At 39.8% G+C, this 20,325-nt stretch overlaps 5 protein-coding genes across 5 annotated transcripts; all 5 read left to right on the top strand.

Annotated features, from left to right (window-relative positions):
- Nucleotides 1-14,473: 14,473 nt before the first annotated feature.
- K441DRAFT_711195 (uncharacterized protein) lies at nucleotides 14,474-15,306 on the top strand. Its single transcript, XM_067653900.1, has 2 exons — nucleotides 14,474-14,773; nucleotides 14,827-15,306. Exons 1-2 carry the CDS (start codon nucleotides 14,516-14,518, stop codon nucleotides 15,070-15,072), a joined length of 504 nt encoding a protein of 167 aa, XP_067506753.1. The 5' UTR covers nucleotides 14,474-14,515; the 3' UTR covers nucleotides 15,073-15,306.
- Nucleotides 15,307-15,361: 55 nt separating this feature from the next.
- On the top strand, nucleotides 15,362-15,637 carry K441DRAFT_502695 (uncharacterized protein; the record flags this gene model as incomplete). The annotated part of the gene is made up of 1 exon (XM_067642024.1): nucleotides 15,362-15,637. A coding segment is annotated over one exon (276 nt), but the record flags the coding sequence as incomplete, so codon positions are not given.
- An 84-nt stretch (nucleotides 15,638-15,721) lies between these two features.
- Nucleotides 15,722-16,741, top strand: K441DRAFT_547760 (uncharacterized protein; the record flags this gene model as incomplete). Its single annotated transcript, XM_067642927.1, has 2 exons — nucleotides 15,722-15,852; nucleotides 16,057-16,741. Coding segments are annotated over 2 exons (816 nt in total), but the record flags the coding sequence as incomplete, so codon positions are not given.
- A 378-nt stretch (nucleotides 16,742-17,119) lies between these two features.
- K441DRAFT_548752 (ankyrin) lies at nucleotides 17,120-17,617 on the top strand (the record flags this gene model as incomplete). Its single annotated transcript, XM_067642973.1, has 1 exon — nucleotides 17,120-17,617. A coding segment is annotated over one exon (498 nt), but the record flags the coding sequence as incomplete, so codon positions are not given.
- A 1,011-nt stretch (nucleotides 17,618-18,628) lies between these two features.
- On the top strand, nucleotides 18,629-19,186 carry K441DRAFT_548473 (uncharacterized protein; the record flags this gene model as incomplete). The annotated part of the gene is made up of 1 exon (XM_067642961.1): nucleotides 18,629-19,186. The coding sequence occupies one exon, from the start codon at nucleotides 18,629-18,631 to the stop codon at nucleotides 19,184-19,186; it is 558 nt and encodes a 185-aa protein (XP_067506749.1).
- Nucleotides 19,187-20,325: the final 1,139 nt, after the last annotated feature.

Raw genomic sequence — 20,325 nt, 5'->3', positions numbered from 1 at the left:
ATTCCTAATAGGTTAGGCACTTAAATGGTTTAAACCCTACTTAATAAAAATACAGACTAATAGAATAACTACTGCTAATTAAGAGGTACGATTTATATTTTTTAGCTAGGTAGGATTTATGGAGCAATTAATATAGATATTTAGGGACCTGGAAGCAATAACTATAGTAAAGAGAAAGCTTTAGGACCTAATATAGTAAACTTTAGCAATTAAGTATATAATATAGTTTTAAATACTTATAATATAGGTTAAATGGAACAATAAGGCGCTTATAGCATAGTATAAATAGGGACTTAAGGCTAAAATCTAGGACGTAATTATTCTAATAGAAGATACGGATACCCTAAGGGAATTAATAGATTAAGCAATTAAGATTAACAATAGGATCTTCTAAAGGGAATAGGCTAATAGAGGCTAGAATAGAGTTTTATAGTTATATAAGGCGTAGAGTACGTAATAACCAAAGCTAAGTTAAAAACTATAGTATAACGCAAAGCTAATAAACCTAAGCGGTACTAAAGAAGCCTATAAGAGATAAAGTAAAAAACTATAAAAACCTAGAGGTTAAGGATCTAGTAATTATAGGACTAAGGAGTAGAGGCTAAACTAGGGATCTTAATAGTAGAAGATGTTTAGGCGGACTTTATAATAAAGTTAATAGTTTAGAGATGGAGCTTATATAAATTATAGAAAACAGAGTTACTTTATAAGGGATTATAAAGATAGTTAAAGTTACTATATAATAAAGGGAACTAGATTAATAGTATATAACATATACGTATAGAGGGATAATAGTATACTGCAAGGAATAAAAGAGTATTTAATTAAAAGTTTTGCGTTTTATTATAATAACGCATACCAAATTTATAAAAACGCTAAGTATGGCGTAAGCTATTAGCTATAAAAGCCAGAGTTAAAAGGACTTAAAGGAACTATAGAGTTAAATAAAGAATAAGATTAACTCTATAAGCTAAATTAAGATATTATAGTAATATACGGATAATAATTAGTAACAATAATAATAGAGTTAGAGTACTTATTAATTAATAGTAATAAGAATAGTAAAGGAACTAACTAGTGGTATCTAAACCTTAATAACGTAATAGAAGTAGAGACTAAGACCGCTATAGAGCAAGGTTTAGTAACGGGTATTATAACACTATTAGATACGGCATCTATCGCTTTATAAGATGAAAGGAGTAATATCTAGAGACGATTAAGCAAGCAGATAACTGCTAGTGCTAGCTTACCACTTAATAAAGGCAAAAGGCCAAAGGCTTAAGATTTTTAAGATAAGATAAAAGATGACTAAGATTCTTAAGATAGGATAAGGTAAGCTTAAAGACCTATAACGGACAAAAACCGATAGAGTAGAGTAGCAGCTTAGTTTAAAGACATATAAATAAGCTTAGGATAAGCGTTCCTAACGGTATAAGACTTTTAAGATAAGATAAGTAAGATCTAGGACTCTTAAGACGAGATAAGGACACTAGTAAAGCCTAGTTAGACTAAGGCTAGAGCTAAGCTTAAGCTAGAAGCAAGCTTAGGATTAAAGAATCTAAGGGATTAAGAATTTAGAGCGCAAATTAGGACACCTATAAGTAAGAGGTAAGGAGCTTCTTTATAGATTAGAGAATCTATAGCGCAAATAGTAATTAGACTAGGAGACAGATATATAAACCCAGAAGACTTACTAGGGGAATATAGTATTTAGCCTAAAAATTAAAAAGTTAATACTAAGATTAAGAAGCACGAAGACTTTAAGGATTTACTTATAAGACGTAATATAAAGAAAACTATAGAGGAATTTAAAGTAAGAATTACCTTATAGTAAGAACAGAAACTAGATAAGAGATCTAATATATTAGGATATATAAAGGACAAAGCGCTAGTATAAAGAATTACTAATAGGCCTAAAGCAGGTATACTAAGAGCTAAGTAGCTTACTAAACTGGAATAAGAAGAGGATTTAGGGATTCCTACTAGGTTTAAGGAACAATATACTAAAGGCTATTATAACGTAGTAATAAAGAGATATTTCCTTACGGATAAGCCGTATATACTTAAGCAGCTATACTAAAAGTAGTATAGGTAACAATATAATAATAAGTAAAAGGATTTCTATATATAGTTAGACGAAAAAATTGTCCAAGACCACCTAATTATAAAGAAGGCTATAACTTATATTAAGGGAGCCTTAATTATAACATTAAAAGATTTAGAGGAGTAATTAAAGAACTAGAGAAGTAAAAGATGAATCTTAGTACCCGTAAATAAAGTTACAACGCTTAAATTAACATAAGAGAGGTTTAAACTCTAGGATAAAAACGAACTAAGAGATAACCTAAGATATTAAGCATATTATATACTATTGTAGATAGCATATATAGATAATACGTGTAACATATATAGAGCACTAAAGGATAAAAATTAAAAGTATCTAATAAGAATATATTAGATAACGGATAAGGTAAAGTATTAAAATGCTAAGTATATACATGGTTAGCACCTAGTAGAAGTTTAAGAATAAAGGGACTTAATACTTTAACCAGAAAGATTTCTTATGGAAGAATACCTAGATAGATAATAATAGTGGGAATATCTAGAGAACACCTATCTATAGTATATTAAAGATAAGAAATAAACTAAGTATTAGCCTAAGTTAGACTAAGTATAAATAGAATCTAGTAGCTAGCAGTTAGGAAAAGTAGAGGCCTATAGAACTAGAGAAAGCTAGTAGTAGAGCCTTAGACCCTTAAAGAAATTTAAGGACAACACCTAAATTTATAAGTTAAATGGCAAGATTAACAGTTTAAGGCATTAATAGATAGTAAAGTAATAAGGAACTATATCTTGCTAATAGTAGTTAAAAAAAATGGGGTTACTACACAGATAGAAGAAACGTCCTTACCTATTAGTAATAATTTTAGGAGATCTAATAGCCTACGGAGGAGGTATTATTAATCTTAAAACAGGACCTATTTAGTTAACTATTAAAGGAAGATAAGTTAAGATATCTTTTAATATATTACCATTAGGGAATAATAAGGTAGTATTAGGAATACCTTAATTACAGGAATATAATCTAAAGATTAATTAGGTTATAGGTTAGGTTAATATTAGAGATATATAACGCCATAAGATGCGATAATAAGCTAAGTTAGTATAGTACTAAGTAGGAGTAACCTACGAAGAAATAGAAAAAGGGCTAAGCTATATACTAAAAATATACTATAAGTATAGTAAGAAACTATAGTTACCTAAGAATAAGAAGCTGTTAGAGTATATAGCATAGGACTATAAAATAGAATTAGAACTAAAAATAAGTCTAAGGTTTTTTCTAATTTATAAGCTTACTAAAGAAGAAGGTAGAGTATTAAAAGAGTTTAACTAAGAGAACTTATAAAAGGGATATATTAGACTATCGCAGTTATTAGTAGGATATCTAGTACTATTTATACCAAAAAAGAATAGTAAACTAAGGCTGTATATTAACTATAGACAGTTAAACAGCATTACTAGAAAGGATAAGTATCCTTTACCCTTAATTAGCAAAATCTAGAATAGAATAGGTAATGCGCAAATCTTTACAAAGATAGATCTAAGATAGGCGTACTATTAGATTAGGATTAAGGAAGGCGATAAATAAAAGGCAGCCTTTAGATTAAAGGAAGGACTATATAAACCATTAGTTATACAATTTAGGCTTATAAACGCACTAGTAACGTTTTAGAAGCGTATTAACAATATATTAGGAGAATATTTAGATAAATTTATTATAGTATACCTTAATAATATTATTATCTACTTAATAAATAAAGAAGAGTATAGAGAATACGTTAAATAGGTCTTAAAGAGACTATAGGAAGAATAAATGCTAGTAGTAATTAAGAAATGCGAGTTCTTTACTAGGAAGACCAATTTCGTTAAATTTATTATTAAATTAGGCCAACTTAGTATAGATCTAAAGAAGATTAAGGCTATAGTAAATTGGCAAGAACTAGAGAATATTACGTAATTAAGATTATTTCTAGGGTTTTGCAATTACTATAGAAGGTTTATAGCGCAATAGTTAAAAAACACTAAACTATTTACGCGGTTAACGAAGAAAGAAGAACTATAGGCATAGGGAGAGAAATAGTAAGAACTCTTTAAGAAAATTAAAGAGTTATTTACCTAGGAGCTAGTTCTTAAGATCTATTAACTAGAACTAGAGACGGTTATAAAAACAGATATATTAGACTTTATACTAGGAGCATATTTTATATAAAAGTATCCAAATAGATAGCATCTAGTAGTATATTATAGTCGGAAGATAATACTACTAGAGTTAAACTATAACATCTATAATAAGGAGTTATTAGGTATAGTTATAGCACTAAAAAAATAGAGAGCATTCTTATAAGGTATAAAAAAAACTATTTATAGTTAAAACGGATTATAAGAACCTAATAGGATTCCTAATAATAAAGAAACTTAACTAAAGATAGGTTAGATGGGTAGAGATACTTATAGAATACTATTTTAAGATTTAGTATATTAAGGGCATAGACAATATATAAGCCAATACGTTAAGTTAAAAAGCTAAACTATAAAATAATAATAAGCCATTAGGGGCTTTACTATAAAAAGACACAGATAGACTAATTAGGTATAATTATCCAAAAATTATAGTAACTTAAGAGAATAAGTTAGAAAAGGTCTATAAGATATTAGAAAGCTTTTAGGTATAAAAAATTCTAGAAGTATAGCTAGAAGATTTATAGTTAGATATATATAAAAACCGAGAAGTAAAGTATATCCTAAGAAGCATAGTAGAATAGTTTATGGAGGACTTCTATAAGGGACTAATTTAAGAATATAATAGGGCTATAGGCTTAGTGTTAAGACTTTAGGAGGAGTATATTATTAACGGAATCTAGAGAATAGCTAGAAGGGTTATTAAAGAGTATTTAGATTACTAAAGGAATAAACTAATAAGGTATAAGCTATATAGAGGGCTATAACCTATTAAAACACTAGAGAGACTATAGGAGGTTATATTATAGGACTTTATTATTAAGTTATTAAAGTTAAGAGATCCTATTACTAGATAAGATTATAATGTAATTTTAATAATAGTAGACAAGCTTATAAAGTGGGGATACTTTATAGCTTATACGGAAGAAATCTTAGTAGAAGATATTACTAGAATCTATATTAAAGAAGTGTTTATAAGATATAGAGCACTAAGTAAAATTATATTAGATAGGGATCTAAGATTTATAGTAGTATTTTAGGAGGTATTTTTAGCGGAATAAGGAGTTTAAGCAGCAACTTCTACTATATATTATCCGCAGACAGACGGTTAAACGGAAAGATTAAACTAAATATTAGAGCAGTATTTAAGATATTATATTAATTACGTATAGAATAATTGGGTATTGCTATTACGAGTTATATAGTTTATATATAATATAACACTATAAGAAGGAATGGGTATATTACTATTTAAGGCGAATTATAAATATAAACTAAGAATATTATTATTGCTACGTTAAGTAAAGAAAATAAGTAGTAAAGCTAAGTAAAGAATAAAGGATTTAATAAATCTTTATGCAGACCTTATAAAAACAGCTAAGGTAGTATAGTAAAGAATAAAAAAGTACTATAATGCTAAGAGATCTAAGGGACTAGATCTTAAGGAGGGAGATAAAGTATAGCTACTATATAAAAATTTCAAAAGTTAACAACTAAGTAAGAAGTTAAACTACGTTAGACTAGGACCTTTTAAAATTATATAAAGGATTTCACCGGTTATATTTAAGTTAAACCTACCAGCCAAAATAAAGATCTACCCTATACAGTATATCGCAATACTAGAGCTAGTATATAGGAATATTAAGCCATTAGTCTATAAGGCAGATACGTATAGAGGTTAAAAAGAAGATAAATAGCAAGTTTTAAAGATTATTAGTTATAAGAACATTAACAATAAAACATAGTATAAGGTTAAGTGGATAGGCTATACTAAAACTACCTAGGAGCTACTAGAAAATTTAAAAAACGCTATAGGAAAGGTATAGGAGTATTAGAAGAAAATAGGTTAGGCAATATTAATAAAAAAGGATCGCTAAAGAATAAGTTACTTAAGGGGGACCTAGGAAGAGCGACTGCCGAACTACTTAGAGTTGTTCCCCTTACTATAGGAGGAGAGTTAGTTCTCTTATCACCTAGTTCTTAAAACCCCTATTCTATAAGTTTCTACTCCTTAAAATAGACCTTTTTACGCACTTTCTTAAGATAAATTAGTTAAGTAAATATAGCAAGATAAGAATTAAGAGCCCATTGTTAAGCATTAGCAGCCTCCTTCTTAGCGTTATATAAACAATAAAGTTCCGCTAAAGTAACGGATAACTTATTATTAAGCTTCGCAGTAGTAAGTTAAATATAAAACCCTATAATAAATTACTTAGGGAACTTAAAGACTATTAAGAGTTATAGGACGCGCATACTTAGCGTTAGGAATTAAGCGAACATCGCAAGATAATTAAATGTTTACTTTAGTACACTTTAAGTAAAAAGAGGGTTGCTAAGACGAGGGACTTACTAATGCAATATAAACTAACCCCTTTTTTACATAACGAAAACATAGAGACGGTATTACTTCACTAAGCGATAGTATAGAAGAAACTATACGCGTATAATAAAAAGTTAAGGAAGAAGAAAAGGCTTTAGGCATTATAAGTAATAATATTAACTAGATTAATTAGACGGACATTATACCTCTAGTAAATAACTTAGAGATACTAGGTATCTTTAAGGACAAAGATAAAGAGGAGGAAGATGGTATTACGGACGCTTTAAGTATAATATTATAACTACTTAGAGAAGAGTTAGAAGAAGCTAGTTGGTTAATATAAGCACGGTCTAAGATGGAACCTATAGAACTATATAACGAGAAATAGTAAGTAGAGTTACGTAATATAATCTGTATAATCTATATAATCTAAGAGATCTATAATAGAGCGAACAGAGTAGACGGAGTAAATAGAGTAATAACTTTCCTAGGAGTACGGTTATGTATTTAAGGACCCTTAGTCCCTACCTAGATAGTTCCTTCCTTATAGTAATTCTTAGAATATAATTAGAGTTAATCTGTTAGGCAACTACTCCACTAGTTATTATTACGTTATTAACTACTGTCTTTGCATTTCCTATACACCTAGCCTATTGACAGAACCTATTGTAGTTCCTACTACAGGGTTCCGTTACAGTAGGTCCTATTTATATCTATATTTACTAAATATTATACTAACCTAATTTACTACCGTATAGTAAGTAGAGCGCTTAATATTTATATTTTAATTAAAAAGATTATTAAATTTAACGCCTATACTAAAGTCATTAATAGGCTTATTAACGCGCTAAATAGTAAATATTAACTTATATAGAAGGTTAATAACTTTAAAACCTAATTTAGGAATAGCGGCTATAGACTTCTATATAGTAATAATGGTAGAAAGGTCTATTTTATAACTTCTTTAACTAATAGCTTTAGTAGTTTAGTTTTATCTAGCTTATCTATTTTACCCTTAGTAGTCTTACTATAGGCCTTAAAAACAGCTTCTAATTTTTCCTCCTTAATATTTTCTATCTAACTACTTAGCTAAGCCTTTTTACTTAGCACTATCTACTATATAGCTACTAGAGCTACTAAAGCTACTAAATCTACTAAAGCCTTTAGAGGTTATATAACTACTACCGCTAAGCTATTATATATACTATATTACCTAAAAGGATTATTATTACGGCACTGGCAGAACTTGGCAGAACTTCGCGGTCACGTGACTAGAGGACCGCATAAAAGAACCCTACTTTAACCGGCGCTACTCTTCTTCTCCTTTCCTTTCTTTAGCTTTAGATCTTTATTTATAGACTACCAATTATACAGGCTTACGCGTCCCTCTTGCCGTGCTTGTGCCTTAATTAACTAAGTCGCTAACATTATCTAAAGCTCAACTACCCTTTTTTTCTAAGAAGGAACTTAAATATATCTACGGACTATAAACTAGAATAGAACACAGAATTAAACCTAAAGAATATTACCAGAACTAGAAGAATAGAAAAGAATAACAAGACCTATAAAATACGCACAGACCAGAACCCCTACAGAATCCTACTAAAGATTACCCNAATAACTATACCACGATGCTAAGAAATATAGCAGCCGGCAAAGCAGCCGTAGGACCCTTAAATACCTCCAATGGTAAAACAGCAACTAACTCAAACTTCTAAGTGGAGCTCACAGCAGCCAATGCCAAAATTAAACGACTTTAAGAGCTGCTTAAAGCTAGAGAACCCCCTACGCCTAGCAAGGAATTATTAGACACCCAAAGACTTACTATAGTCCTTAAGGCTCTAGCCCAACGTATAGCATTAATATTATCGCGGTCCGCAAAGGTTACAGACCCCCTATTACTTACAGACGGAACTAACCCTATATTTAATAATTGGAAGCTTTAATTATAGGATAAGCTCAAAGTTAATACGGACCACTTCCCTACCACTTAGGCTAAAATAGCCTACGTCTTTAGCTATACCGGCGGGGACGTACAGACGTACCTATGTCTATAGTACGCATAGGACTTAGCAGAGCCCTTCCTCTCTAAAGAAAAGATAATCGTCTACCTATCTTCTATTTATAAGGACCCCTTTAAAGTATAAAACGCCTAACTTAATTATAAAAGCCTAAACATAAAAACGATAGAGACCTTCTTAGCCTTTTAGACCCGCTTTCTGCACCTAGCCGGCTAGGCTTAAATTCCCTAGGAAGATCTAATACTAGACCTATTTAACAAGCTTACCCTAGACCTGCAGCAAGCCGTACTACTAGTTTTTACTACTATACAGACGCTAAAGGAACTTATAGACTAGTGCTTAGCTATTAACTAAGGCCTTTACCAAATTAAGGCATGCGCTAAATGGTATAAAGCTAAAAACCCTTTAAATTAAACCACAAGCAATACAAGAACGGCCCGTAATGCCCTAGCATAATTAGCAACCCCCGCAGCACTACCTATACAGCCCACCGCCAATTCAGCAGCTAGCCGTGCGGCTAGCCCTACCATAGGTCCGGCAAATACTCGGCCTATATATAGCAACCCCTATATATAGGCCCTTAGTAATTAAAAAGCTTGCTTTTCTTGCAGACAGAAAGGTTACTATATAAAGGATTGCCTAATAAACGCAAAAGCGGACAAAGTTCTATTAATCTAGGAGAATAGCGCAGAGTTAAAAAAGGAGGAACCCTAAAGGAAGACTCCTCTCTAGGGTTAAAAGGGATTAACATATTAGATATTAATCTGGGTCAGCTAGTTAATAGAAGAAGCTACACTATCCCTTATACTTTATTCCGCAATAAATACCAAGTTTTAACCTCTGCTTTAGCTAACTCTAGAGTAAATGCCTTTGCCTTAATAGACACCCAGTATACTATAAAGCTGGCTAACTTTCTAAATACACCCATTAAAGAACTGCCTAAACTAATTCTTATCCGTGGGTATAATAGGCGAATAGGACCACCCATTACAACTATCTTGCGGATTTACCTCCGTATTAACGGACAAAGGCAGTATAATACCCCCTTCCTTATTATAGACCTAAGTAGCCATAATATAATCTTAGGGTAAAAATAGCTAGCCTATTTAGGCTTACAGCTTAATATATAGAGTAGACGGCTTACCTAGCCCAAAACTCTACCCCCAACCCCTTCCTTTATAAAAGAAATCAGCATTATAATAGAAAACCTTATACGGCCCTAGATTAATACTATTTACTAGGCCAATACTATACATAGGGACCAGGCCTTTAAGAAAGATATATAGCTTAATTCGCAATAGATCCGTATACTACATCGCCCCCAGACTACCTATATCACACCACCCGTATCAAAGACTTAGGAAGTTAGTAGTAACCTAAAAAAGCCCCCTATAGAGAGCTTAGGCCCTATACAGCTATAAAGAACAGTAAGGGATATTAAACATCACACTAAACTAATAGATTAAAGGGATAACCTACGGAAGATAAAACAGGAGCTAAAAAAGATTATAAACCCTAGACCGCAAAATACGGTCCAGAAAACGGCTATAAGGAAACCAGCGGACCTCCCACTAGTTAATATCTACTGCATTAGTGCCGTAGAATTCTACCAGAACTTAGTTTAGCCTAATACCATCGCCTTTACAACAAGCTTATACAAAATTAATTAAATAATTAAGGAAAAGGGAAATAAGCTTAGCGGACAAGAAAGCGAGCTTATAGATAAGGAACTAGTAAAATAAAAGCTGCCCTATTAATACCAGAAATTCAAGGACGTATTCTCCAAAGCAGCATCTAATATACTTCTACCTTATTAACCGTATAACTATAAGATTAAGATTAAGCAGGGCAAAGAAAATACCCTTAGCTTTAGCCCCCTCTACAAGCAGTCTATTACCAAATTGCGGCCATAAAGTAGTATCTCATTAATAACCTAAATAAGGGCTTTATTAAGCCTAGCTAAGCCCCTTTCGCCTCGCCTATTCTCTTTATTAAAAAGCTAAATAGAGGACTCCGCTTCTATATTAACTACCATAAGCTAAACAACATAACCCGCAAGGATCGCTATCCGCTACCCCTACTTAATAAGACTCTAGCCCAAATAAGTAAAGCTAAGGTCTTTATAAAGCTTAATATCCGCTAGGCCTTTTATTAAATTAGGATGGACCCTAGGTCTAAAGATCTTACTACGTTTTAGACCCGTTATAGAACGTATAAATATAAAGTATTCCCTTTTAAACTAACCAACGGACTAGCTACATACTAGCGGTACATAAATAATATACTCTTTAACTACCTTAACAATTTCTATACGGCCTATTTAGATAATATTATAATCTACTCTAAGAACGAGCTAGAACACAAGGAGCACGTCCATAAAGTCCTATAACGGCTCCGCGAGGCTGGCCTCTAGGTTAACATTAAGAAGTTAGAGTTTAGTGTTAAGCGTATAAAGTACCTAGGTTTTATTATTAGTATAAACAGAATTAAAACCGACCCAGAAAAAACGGCTGTAATTAACTAGTAGGCACCCCCACGGACCGTAAAGGGGGTATAATCCTTTTTAGGGTTTTATAACTTCTACCGACGCTTTATTAAGAACTACAGCAGAATCGCCTAGCCTCTTAACCGTCTTACTAGAAAAGACCAGCCCTTCTACTTTAACGCCATATATAGGCAGGCCTTTAATAAGCTTAAGAAACGGCTAGTATCGGCTCCCCTACTTGCCTATTTTAACCCAAAACAGCCCTCAATGCTAGAAACTAATGCCTTAGATAGCGCGATAGCTAGTATTTTTTCCCAAAAGTAACCAGATGGAGAGTGGCACCCTATTATATACTATTTAAAGACTATAATAGATGCCGAGCTAAATTACTATATCCATAACAAAGAAATACTAGCTATTATCTCTAGCTTTTAGCACTGGCGTATATAGCTAGAGGGGACCCCTAAGCCAATTAAGGTAGTTTTAAATTATAAGGCCCTAGAATACTTCATAACAACTAAGGCCCTTACGGCCTAGCAGGCACGCCAGGCGGATACCCTATCTTAATTTAACTTCTTAATTATATATAAACTAGGCGCTATAAACTATGCGGACGCTCTTATAAAGCGTAAGCAAGACCTAGATAACTAGATGGCTATAAAGATCTCACTATAGACCTAGACACTACTATAACCAGAACACCTTAACCCCTAGATATAGGCAGAACTAAGTACGGACTCCTTAGGCGCCAAGATATATCCTGTTAACTCCTCTAAACTTAACCTTATTAATAAACTACTACAGGCCAACTAAACAACCCCCTCTCTATAGGAATACCGTAAAAAGGCAAAGAACGTTGCTAGCCTATAGTCCCTTAAAAACGGACTACTTAAGCACTAGGAACGGCTAGTAGTAGCTAAGGAACAGAACTTATAGACCCGGCTTATTACCGAAGCTTATACCCAGGTCTCTACGGCCTACCCTAGAAAAAATAAGACCCGTAAGATTATTAGTGACCGCTACTACTAGCCCAGAATAGTTATAGATATTAACCGTTATATACGGAACTACAACAGCTACTATAGATCTATAATTCCACGAGATAAGACCCTAGGACTATTAAAACCTCTCCTAATACCCAACCGCCCCTAGCAGTATATCTCTATAGACTTCTATAAGCTACCAACAGACCGCAACGGATATAATATAGTTATAATTCTAGTTAACCGCTTTAGCAAGCGCCCGTTCTTAATTCTCTGTTATAAGAATATTAATACTAAAGAGGCGGCCCAACTATATATCTACTATATCTACCGCATTTACAGACCACCAAATACTATTATATCTAATCACGGCCCGTAATTTATATTAGCCTTCTAGAACAAGTTTACCCGGATCATAGGTATTAGGCTAAAGCTCTCTATAGCATACCACCCCTAGACAAACGGCTAGACGGAGATTATAAATCAATATTTAGATTAAAGACTCCGGCCTTTTATTAACTACTTCCAGGACAACTAAGGCAAACTACTACCCCTAATAGACTACGCCCAGGCGACCCTACCCTATAACTCTATAGGATTTGCACCTATCTAACTAGAAATAGGGTATTTACCCTAAATAAGCTTTAACTGGGATAGACCAGAAGGACCACAGACCATACGCAAGAAACTGTCTTATAAGGAAGCCTAGCAGTACGCCAAGCGCTTAAAGGAAGCCTAGACAGTAGCCTATACAAATCTAAAAAAGGCCTAGAAATTAATAGAATAGTAGGCAAATAAGTATAGGCGCGAACCTAACTTTACCATAGGCGATATAGTCTAGGTTATAATAAAGAACTAGAAGACGGAACGGCCTAGCCATAAGCTAAACTATTAAATAGCGGGACCGTATAAGGTCCTTAAGAAGATAGGTAACTCGTACAAAGTAAAGCTCCCAGATTTAATTAAGGTTCACCCCATTTTCTCGCCGGATAAACTACGGAAAGCTATAAACAACCTATTACCTAGACAAAAGAACGAACCTCCCCTACCAATTTAAGTCAATAGCGACAACAAATAGGAAATTAAAGAAGTACTGGCCTATAAACTAGTAAGGAAAACGCTAAAGTACCGCGTTAGTTAGAAAGGCTATAACCTAGATCCTACCTAGTACCCAGCATAGAACTTTATTGGCAGTCCCCATAAGCTTTAAAAATTCTATAACCGCTACCCTAATAAACCAGAACCCCCAAAGTACCTAGACGAGTAGATAGAGTGCTAGCATAGCGAAGATAATAAGCTACCAGAAGAACATAAAGATAAAAACGCCCCATAAGCATAATACGGACTATAAAGCCTAAGGGCAGGCTTTTACGGAGGGGGGGGGTAATATTACGGCACTAGCAGAACTTGGCAGAACTTCGCGGTCACGTGACTAGAGGACCGCATAAAAGAACCCTACTTCGACCGGCGCTGCTCTTCTTCTCCTTTCCTTTCTCTAGCTTTAGATCTTCGTTTATAGACTACCAATCATACAGGCTTGCGCGTCCCTCTTGCCGTGCTCGTGCCTCGATTGACTAAGTCGCTAACAATTATAAGACCTTAAGGCTTTAGAGCTAAGGACGTATAACTTTTTTTAAGCAGTATAAGGACGATATTTTATAGAGGATTTAATAGTTAAATAGAGGGCAATAATATTAAAGCTTTTTAATTAACTATACTACTAAATATTCTATATATAGGCTTCCTAGCCACGTCGCTGCTATTTACTAAAATATTTAAGCGTTAATAAGACGCCAGCACCCCTGCCGCCGAGCAATTGCACTGACTAGGGGCTTTAACACTAAGTCACATTCGGTATAGAGCCTCTAGATTGGCTTAAGAGGCTTGCATATACGAAAAGTGCAAGAAATCCCCGCCACACGAAGCGATAGGTCACCAGACGCCACAGCTGACAACAGCAGTTAGCGACAAGTCGAACACCTTTCTTTTCACAAAAACCGGTCGCCGATCAACACAGCGAGGAGGCAGCCTTTTAATTGTAGTTGATTCGCCAGAAGCGTCTCGCAGGAGGAGATAAGTAGGAACTAGGCGGCAGCGCTTTGGGGACCCACTTTTAGCTATCTCATCACAGCTCCTTTGTAGACTGACAGTGACTTCAAACGCCCGGTTGAAGTTTGTCCATACCCGGAGAAGTGAGCGTATTGGAGCCTCCCTTTCCTTTCCACGACCATTTCCATCCAGGACGGCCGTGTGTGGAGATCGGCACCATGGCCGTGCAGGGAGACAAGCAGACCTTTGCACAGGTCGCGATGACCCGCGTGCTCATCCGGCGGATGCAAGCTCGGCGAAGGTAAGGCCCACGTCAACCGCTTGTCCCTAGTACCCCAGATCGCTCATTCTGAACCGTCACAGTGCACGTTACGGCCGATGGGACGAAGCCTTCCGCCTCCTGGACCAGAAGGACAAGATGACCCTCGGTGCCGACAGAACAAGTCGCTTCAACCCTAAAACATTCGCTCAAAGCCTAGAAGAGAAGAAAAATGAGTGCGATTCGAAGAGGTGGACCCTTTTCAAAAGAGGCGACGGGACAGAAGTGAAGCTCCGAGATGTTTTGGAAAAGATCACGTTCTGGGTCAGGAGATTCGAAAGCATCGGAGACGCTGTTACGCAATTTGATCCAGTGCATGCTGCGTTGCCTTGGGCGGGAGTAAAGTTTCTTATTGAGGTACGTGTCTGTTCGCTGCACATTCTTGTGGTCAAATGCTAAGGGCAGTCAAGATTTCTGTCGACCACTTTGAGACGTATGCGAAGATGGCAGAGGGATTGGAAATGGTCTCTCACATTATAGTACAGGTCACGGAGGTGGAAAAGCCTCTGTTAGGGCTGGGCGGATTAAAGACGGAACTTTCTCGAACAATTGTCGGCCTATATGTCAAGATACTAGGGTTCTTGGCAGCGGCTCGGCGGTTCTTCGATGGAAATGCTGGCGGTAAGCTGCCCTGTTCCGGCGTAGGCCAATGCTGATCTTGGCCTAGTGCGGTGGATTAAGGGCATATTCCAGCGCTTAAAATCAACGGTAACAGACTTCATTAACGGCGTCTCCTCCATAATCAGCGATGTATATCAGCTGTCAAATGAGGTCAGATGGGAAGGTATGGCACGTTCGTCCGTACTCAAGCATAGCAGGTACTAAGCGGACATTATTCAACCAGACAGCAATACGAAAAGCAAAGAACGCCACATCGAGCTGCTATCGTCTCTAAAAGTCCTTATGGAAGCGGTCACCAATCCCAAAAAGTCCATCAATAACTACCGTGCTGAAATCCGTGGTTGGCTGGCCCCAACATTCACAGAGGATGCTCGCAAAGAGGCCCTCTGCCTTCGGCATAGGTCGACATGTGACTGGGTCCTAGGTCTTCCTAAATTTGGTATGTGGGCCGATTGCGACGGCAAAACATCCAAGATACTCTGGATTCATGGGCCCGCGGGCTTCGGCAAGACCGTCCTGTGTAGCAGAATCATTGATCACATGGAGAGCGAGAGCAGCTCCTACGGCCGAGTCTTGTTTTTCTTCTGTTCCGGAGAAGACCATGACAGGAAACATCCATTCGCCATCCTAAAGTCGTGGATTGGGCAGCTGATTGCCAAGGACGACACAGCCGTCGAAATTGCTATGGAAGATGATCAGCTGCAGCAGAAGATCAGCGAAGGCACAACTGTGTCGGAGGCGGACCTCTGGTCACTACTTCGCAAAATGGTCGCGCAGGCGCTGCGTTGCACCCTAGTGATTGATGGATACGACGAGTGCGTTGACGCCGTCACCAAGATCTCTAAGTACCACACTCAACCGTGGCGGATCCATTTCCTGAGGGAGCTCACGAAAGCCATCAGTGGGACGGGAACACGTGTCCTGTTAGTGAGCCGCAATCAGCCAGACATCGAGATGGTCATGAAGGAATCTTGCGGAGACCCAGAATCGCTGAAAGTCATTGATCACGCCATTACGAGGGACGACACGACCCGAGACGTATCTTCGTTCTCGGAGGCCGTGTTCGCCAGAAAGCTCACAATGAGGGCCGAGAAGAGGAGTGCCATGGCAGACAAGGCGGTCGAGAAGAGCGAGGGCATGTTTCTCTGGATTGCTCTCCTCGACAAGAACCTTCGAGAGGGCGCAACTAGGTGGGAAGTGAACAAGCTACTTGAGGAAACACCTAGCGAGATACACGATGCTTACCGAAGGGAGCTAGATAGGATTCTAAACCCCAAAGGCGACCAAAATCTTACCGCGCGAGCCGTGGTGATTCTGAAATGGGTCCTCTTCGCCACTCGGCCGCTGACGGTGCGCGAAATGGCCGAGGCTATTGCCGTCTCCTTCAACGACTCGCCCCCGGAATATCCCCACGACAACCTCCCAGATCCTTTCACAGAGGAGAGCATGGACGAAAAGTACGTCGACAACTACATACGGATGCCCTGCGGATCCCTCATCGAGCTGCGCAAGGAAGACGAGAACACCCCGCTGGCGTCGCATACGATCCACTTTGTCCACTTCTCCGTCAAGGAATTCTTGCTGCAAAACCCTTTCTGCATCAGCAAGTCAAATCGGAGGCTGTGTTTTGGGGAAGAGAACACCGAGCACGATTGGATGGCAAGTCTGTGTCTCCAGTACATGTGCTACGACGAATTCGACAACGCATCCAAGAACGGCTTGGAGAGTATAGCTGCCTTCTTCGGCACTTATCCATTCTTCTCCTACACGGTGGCAAGTTGGCACGACCACTTCTGTCGTGGAGAGTCTAGCGACACCCGACCCGACACGCCCAAGATGGTCTGGGGGCTGTTCAGCACGGCGCATTGGAGGACCTGGGCAGAGCTGTTCGAAGCGCATTTGCAAGACAACAGCCGAGATCCAGGCGGCGGTGTACAACGGCCTGCGTGTGGGAAAGCTCAAGGGCGTGCCGACAGTGCTTATGGATCACTGGACACAGGCCAATCGGACGACTCGGAGGACGAAACGGACGACTCAGAAGACGAAGCGGGCGGCTCGGGCAGGGGGCCGGACGAAGACTTGATGCTAACCACGAGACGTGGAATCAGTCCGTCTCCGGTGTACTACGCTGCTATCCTCGGCCTTAGCGATGTCGTGGAGCGCTTGATCAAAGCCAAGCCTGGCGACTGCAATCTTGGGGGAGGAGAGCTGGGAAGTCCCCTGCAAGCCGCGGTCGTGAATGGGCAGGGGCCTACGGTCAAGGTCTTGCTGGAGCACAAGGCCAACGCGTCTCAGAAGGGAGGGAGATACGGCACCCCTCTGATCGCAGCAGTCCTTCTGGGGTCAGACGACATCTTTAATCAACTCGTTGGTAGTTGCAAGGAGCTCGATGCGGTCGACGAGAACGGAAAGACGGCGCTACATCACGCCTGCGGGCTCGGGGCTATCGACATAGTGACGAAGCTCGTCGAAGCGGGAGCCAACGTGAACTTGAAGTCGAAGTCAGGCCGCTCGCCGCTGATCCGAGCGATGATGCAGAAGCACCTAAATGTGGTAAAGTATCTCCTCGACAAGGGCGCCGACGCGAACGAGATAACCCGCACTCAGCAGGCACCGCTGTTCCTAGCAATAGAGATGGAGAGTGGGGACATAGTCAAGCTGCTGCTCGACCACGGCGCGGATCTGCACTGGCAAACCTTGCGGGGTGTAACAGCACTGCACGCGGCATGTTCGTTCGGGTCGGCACCCATCGCACGGCTGCTGCTAGAACGCCAAGCCGCCGTGGAGGCGAGGGACGACGACGGCTGGACGCCATTGCATTACGCCGTTCAAGAGAACTCCAAGGAATGCGCCGAGCTCATGCTCGCCCACGGCGCCTCGCCGCTAGTCGAGGCGGAAGACGCCCTGACGCCATTCGCCATGGCGGTGAGACGACGCGCCACGAGCGTGATAGAGATATTCAACAGCCACGAAAGCACGAGCGCCTCCACCACAACGTCGCTACCCGCTAGACTGGCCGTAGCCCTCGAGAACGGCTATGTCGACCTGGTCGAGTCACTCCTGAAGGGCCTCACTCGGTCGACCGTCAGCGGCGACGTGGTACGAGACATCTTAGCCCTCGCGCTGAAGACAGAGCAGCGGGCCCTCTACAACCAGCTGTCCGAAAACATACTCAAACCCAAGGGATCGGACAACAGCTCTGTGGACATGTACGAAGATGCGGTAGTCTGGTCCGACACGGAAGAGAAGATGATAAGGGAGCGGTCCTGGGGCACCGACGTGCAGAGGGACATGGTCCTGGACCCGGCCTGGCGACGCTTTCCGGGCGCGCGCGACCTCATGCCCGACGCTATGCTCCCGGTGGCAGTGGCCAATCGATCGCACGACGTGGTACAGCTGCTCCTACAGCGCGGGGCCGACATGCATCACCGGATCGGCGGCTCCGGCGGCTCATGGTCGTCGGCGTTGCAGCTGGCCGTCAACCAGAACTCGCGTGAGCTCGTGGCGCTCATGCTGGCCGAGAGCCGGCGCTCTACCAACAACAGCCCAGCCCTGCTGGCCGCCCTTGAGAGGGCCGGCAGCCGCAGCGGCATGACCCGCACCGACTTGATCAAGACGCTCATCGCGCACGGTGCTCTAGACGCCGACATCGACGACGACGACGGCGAAAACACGGATGACAACGTCGGCGGGACCGAAAACGATTCGGGAATCGAGGACGAGCAGCCGGCTGCGGCTGGCGCTGGCGGCGGGAGCCGCGCCGACCCTGACCCCGGCTGGTGGGCGGACACCCTCGTGGGCAAGTGGGCGGGAAGCTACAGCTACAGCTACACGCGCTCAGAACTCAGCGATCCCACAGAGTTCGAGATCAAGACCGTCTCCAGGGAGTCGCTGAGCGCTCTGAAGAAAAACCTCACCCTATTCGAGGGCGGGGGGGAAGATACAGTCGCAGAGTTCACCATTCATGGCCAGATTATGTCTAGGAGGGCCGTCAGGTTCGTGAAGCTGTATCCTAAGTTTGGGTGGATGTACGAGGGCTTGGTTGACAAGACCGAGGGTGGTGGGTGGTGCATAAAGGGCCGGTGGGCTCGACAATTCGGCGGAGAGGCCAATGGACATTTTATGATGACGAAGAGCCTGTCGGTTTGAGGTCCGCTAGCAAGGATCGTTTGCCAGTATTCTGGCTTACCTGCGAGTTGCATGTTTCGCAATATTTGGCTTCGGGCCTGAAGCTCTTGATGAATCTAGTCATAACCATGATTAGCGTGTGCGTTGTGTCTGGAGAGGAAAGGTACGTACTGCGGAAAGAAAAACATCAGAAAAGGGCAAGCAAAAGGACTTACGAGCAAATTACAAAATCACGTCTAAGGCACATTAGCGAGCTTTGTTAAAAGCATAAGCAAAATCCGCTAAACCGATATTACGGATATCTAATTAATTTATTTATATAACGCGTTATTATTACTAAAAGTTAATATAATATTTTTAAGACTTAGGACTTTCATATACTATAATTTTTATAATACGGCTATCGTTTAGTCCTAATATTAATTTTATTAAAGTTAAAAAACGCGTTATTAAAAGTATAAGCATGTGAGGTAAGGATGCGGATAGGGAGACCAATTAATAGAAAAATAGGGTATATTGTATAAACAGACAAATCCTTAAGGGAAAGGAGGTGTCCGAGAGTACGAGTTGAGATTATCTTAGTTGACTCACCCACTCCGCTAAGGAATTTAAGGAGGCGGCCACCCCCTGCTCCCGCCCTCACACCGACCAAGCGGCTGAGGCGCCCAAGTGGCAGTTCATCAACAATGGGTTTAATATTAGACAACTTGCGCAGCTGGAAACTAGACTACATACACCCGCCAAGATGACGCCCCAGGCGCCAGCTTCGAGGACCCCCTACCTTTATAAAATACAGCTAATGCAGCCCAAATTGGTGGCGCGACGAGCTCGTATTTACCCGTCCTTTAAATTAGCTATAATCGGCTTATTTAAGCCGAACGCTAGGATCGGGTAAGGCGTATTCTATCAGGTAAGGCGCATATTTTTTGACTAAGGCGTTCAGCAGGAGGCTCGGAAGTAAGCCCTGCAGAAGCTTAACCTTTGCTGCCGATATATACGATCGTGGCCGTCGGCTTCCTGTTTAACTTCTGACTCCATATTATACACGCTTTTAAGATGCCTTAAAGGCAGGCGTGCTGTATGCGGGTCTCTTAGGAGGCATTAGAGCCTCTGAGGAGGTAGAAAGGGGTAGTAGGAACGATATACGTGGGAGTTAAGTT

This window comes from Cenococcum geophilum, assembly GCF_001692895.1.
Source record: "Cenococcum geophilum 1.58 unplaced genomic scaffold K441scaffold_10, whole genome shotgun sequence".
Lineage (NCBI taxonomy): Eukaryota > Fungi > Ascomycota > Dothideomycetes > Gloniales > Gloniaceae > Cenococcum > Cenococcum geophilum.
The sequence above is the reverse complement of the archived record's forward strand: the minus strand, read 5'-3'. Positions and strand labels throughout refer to the sequence as shown.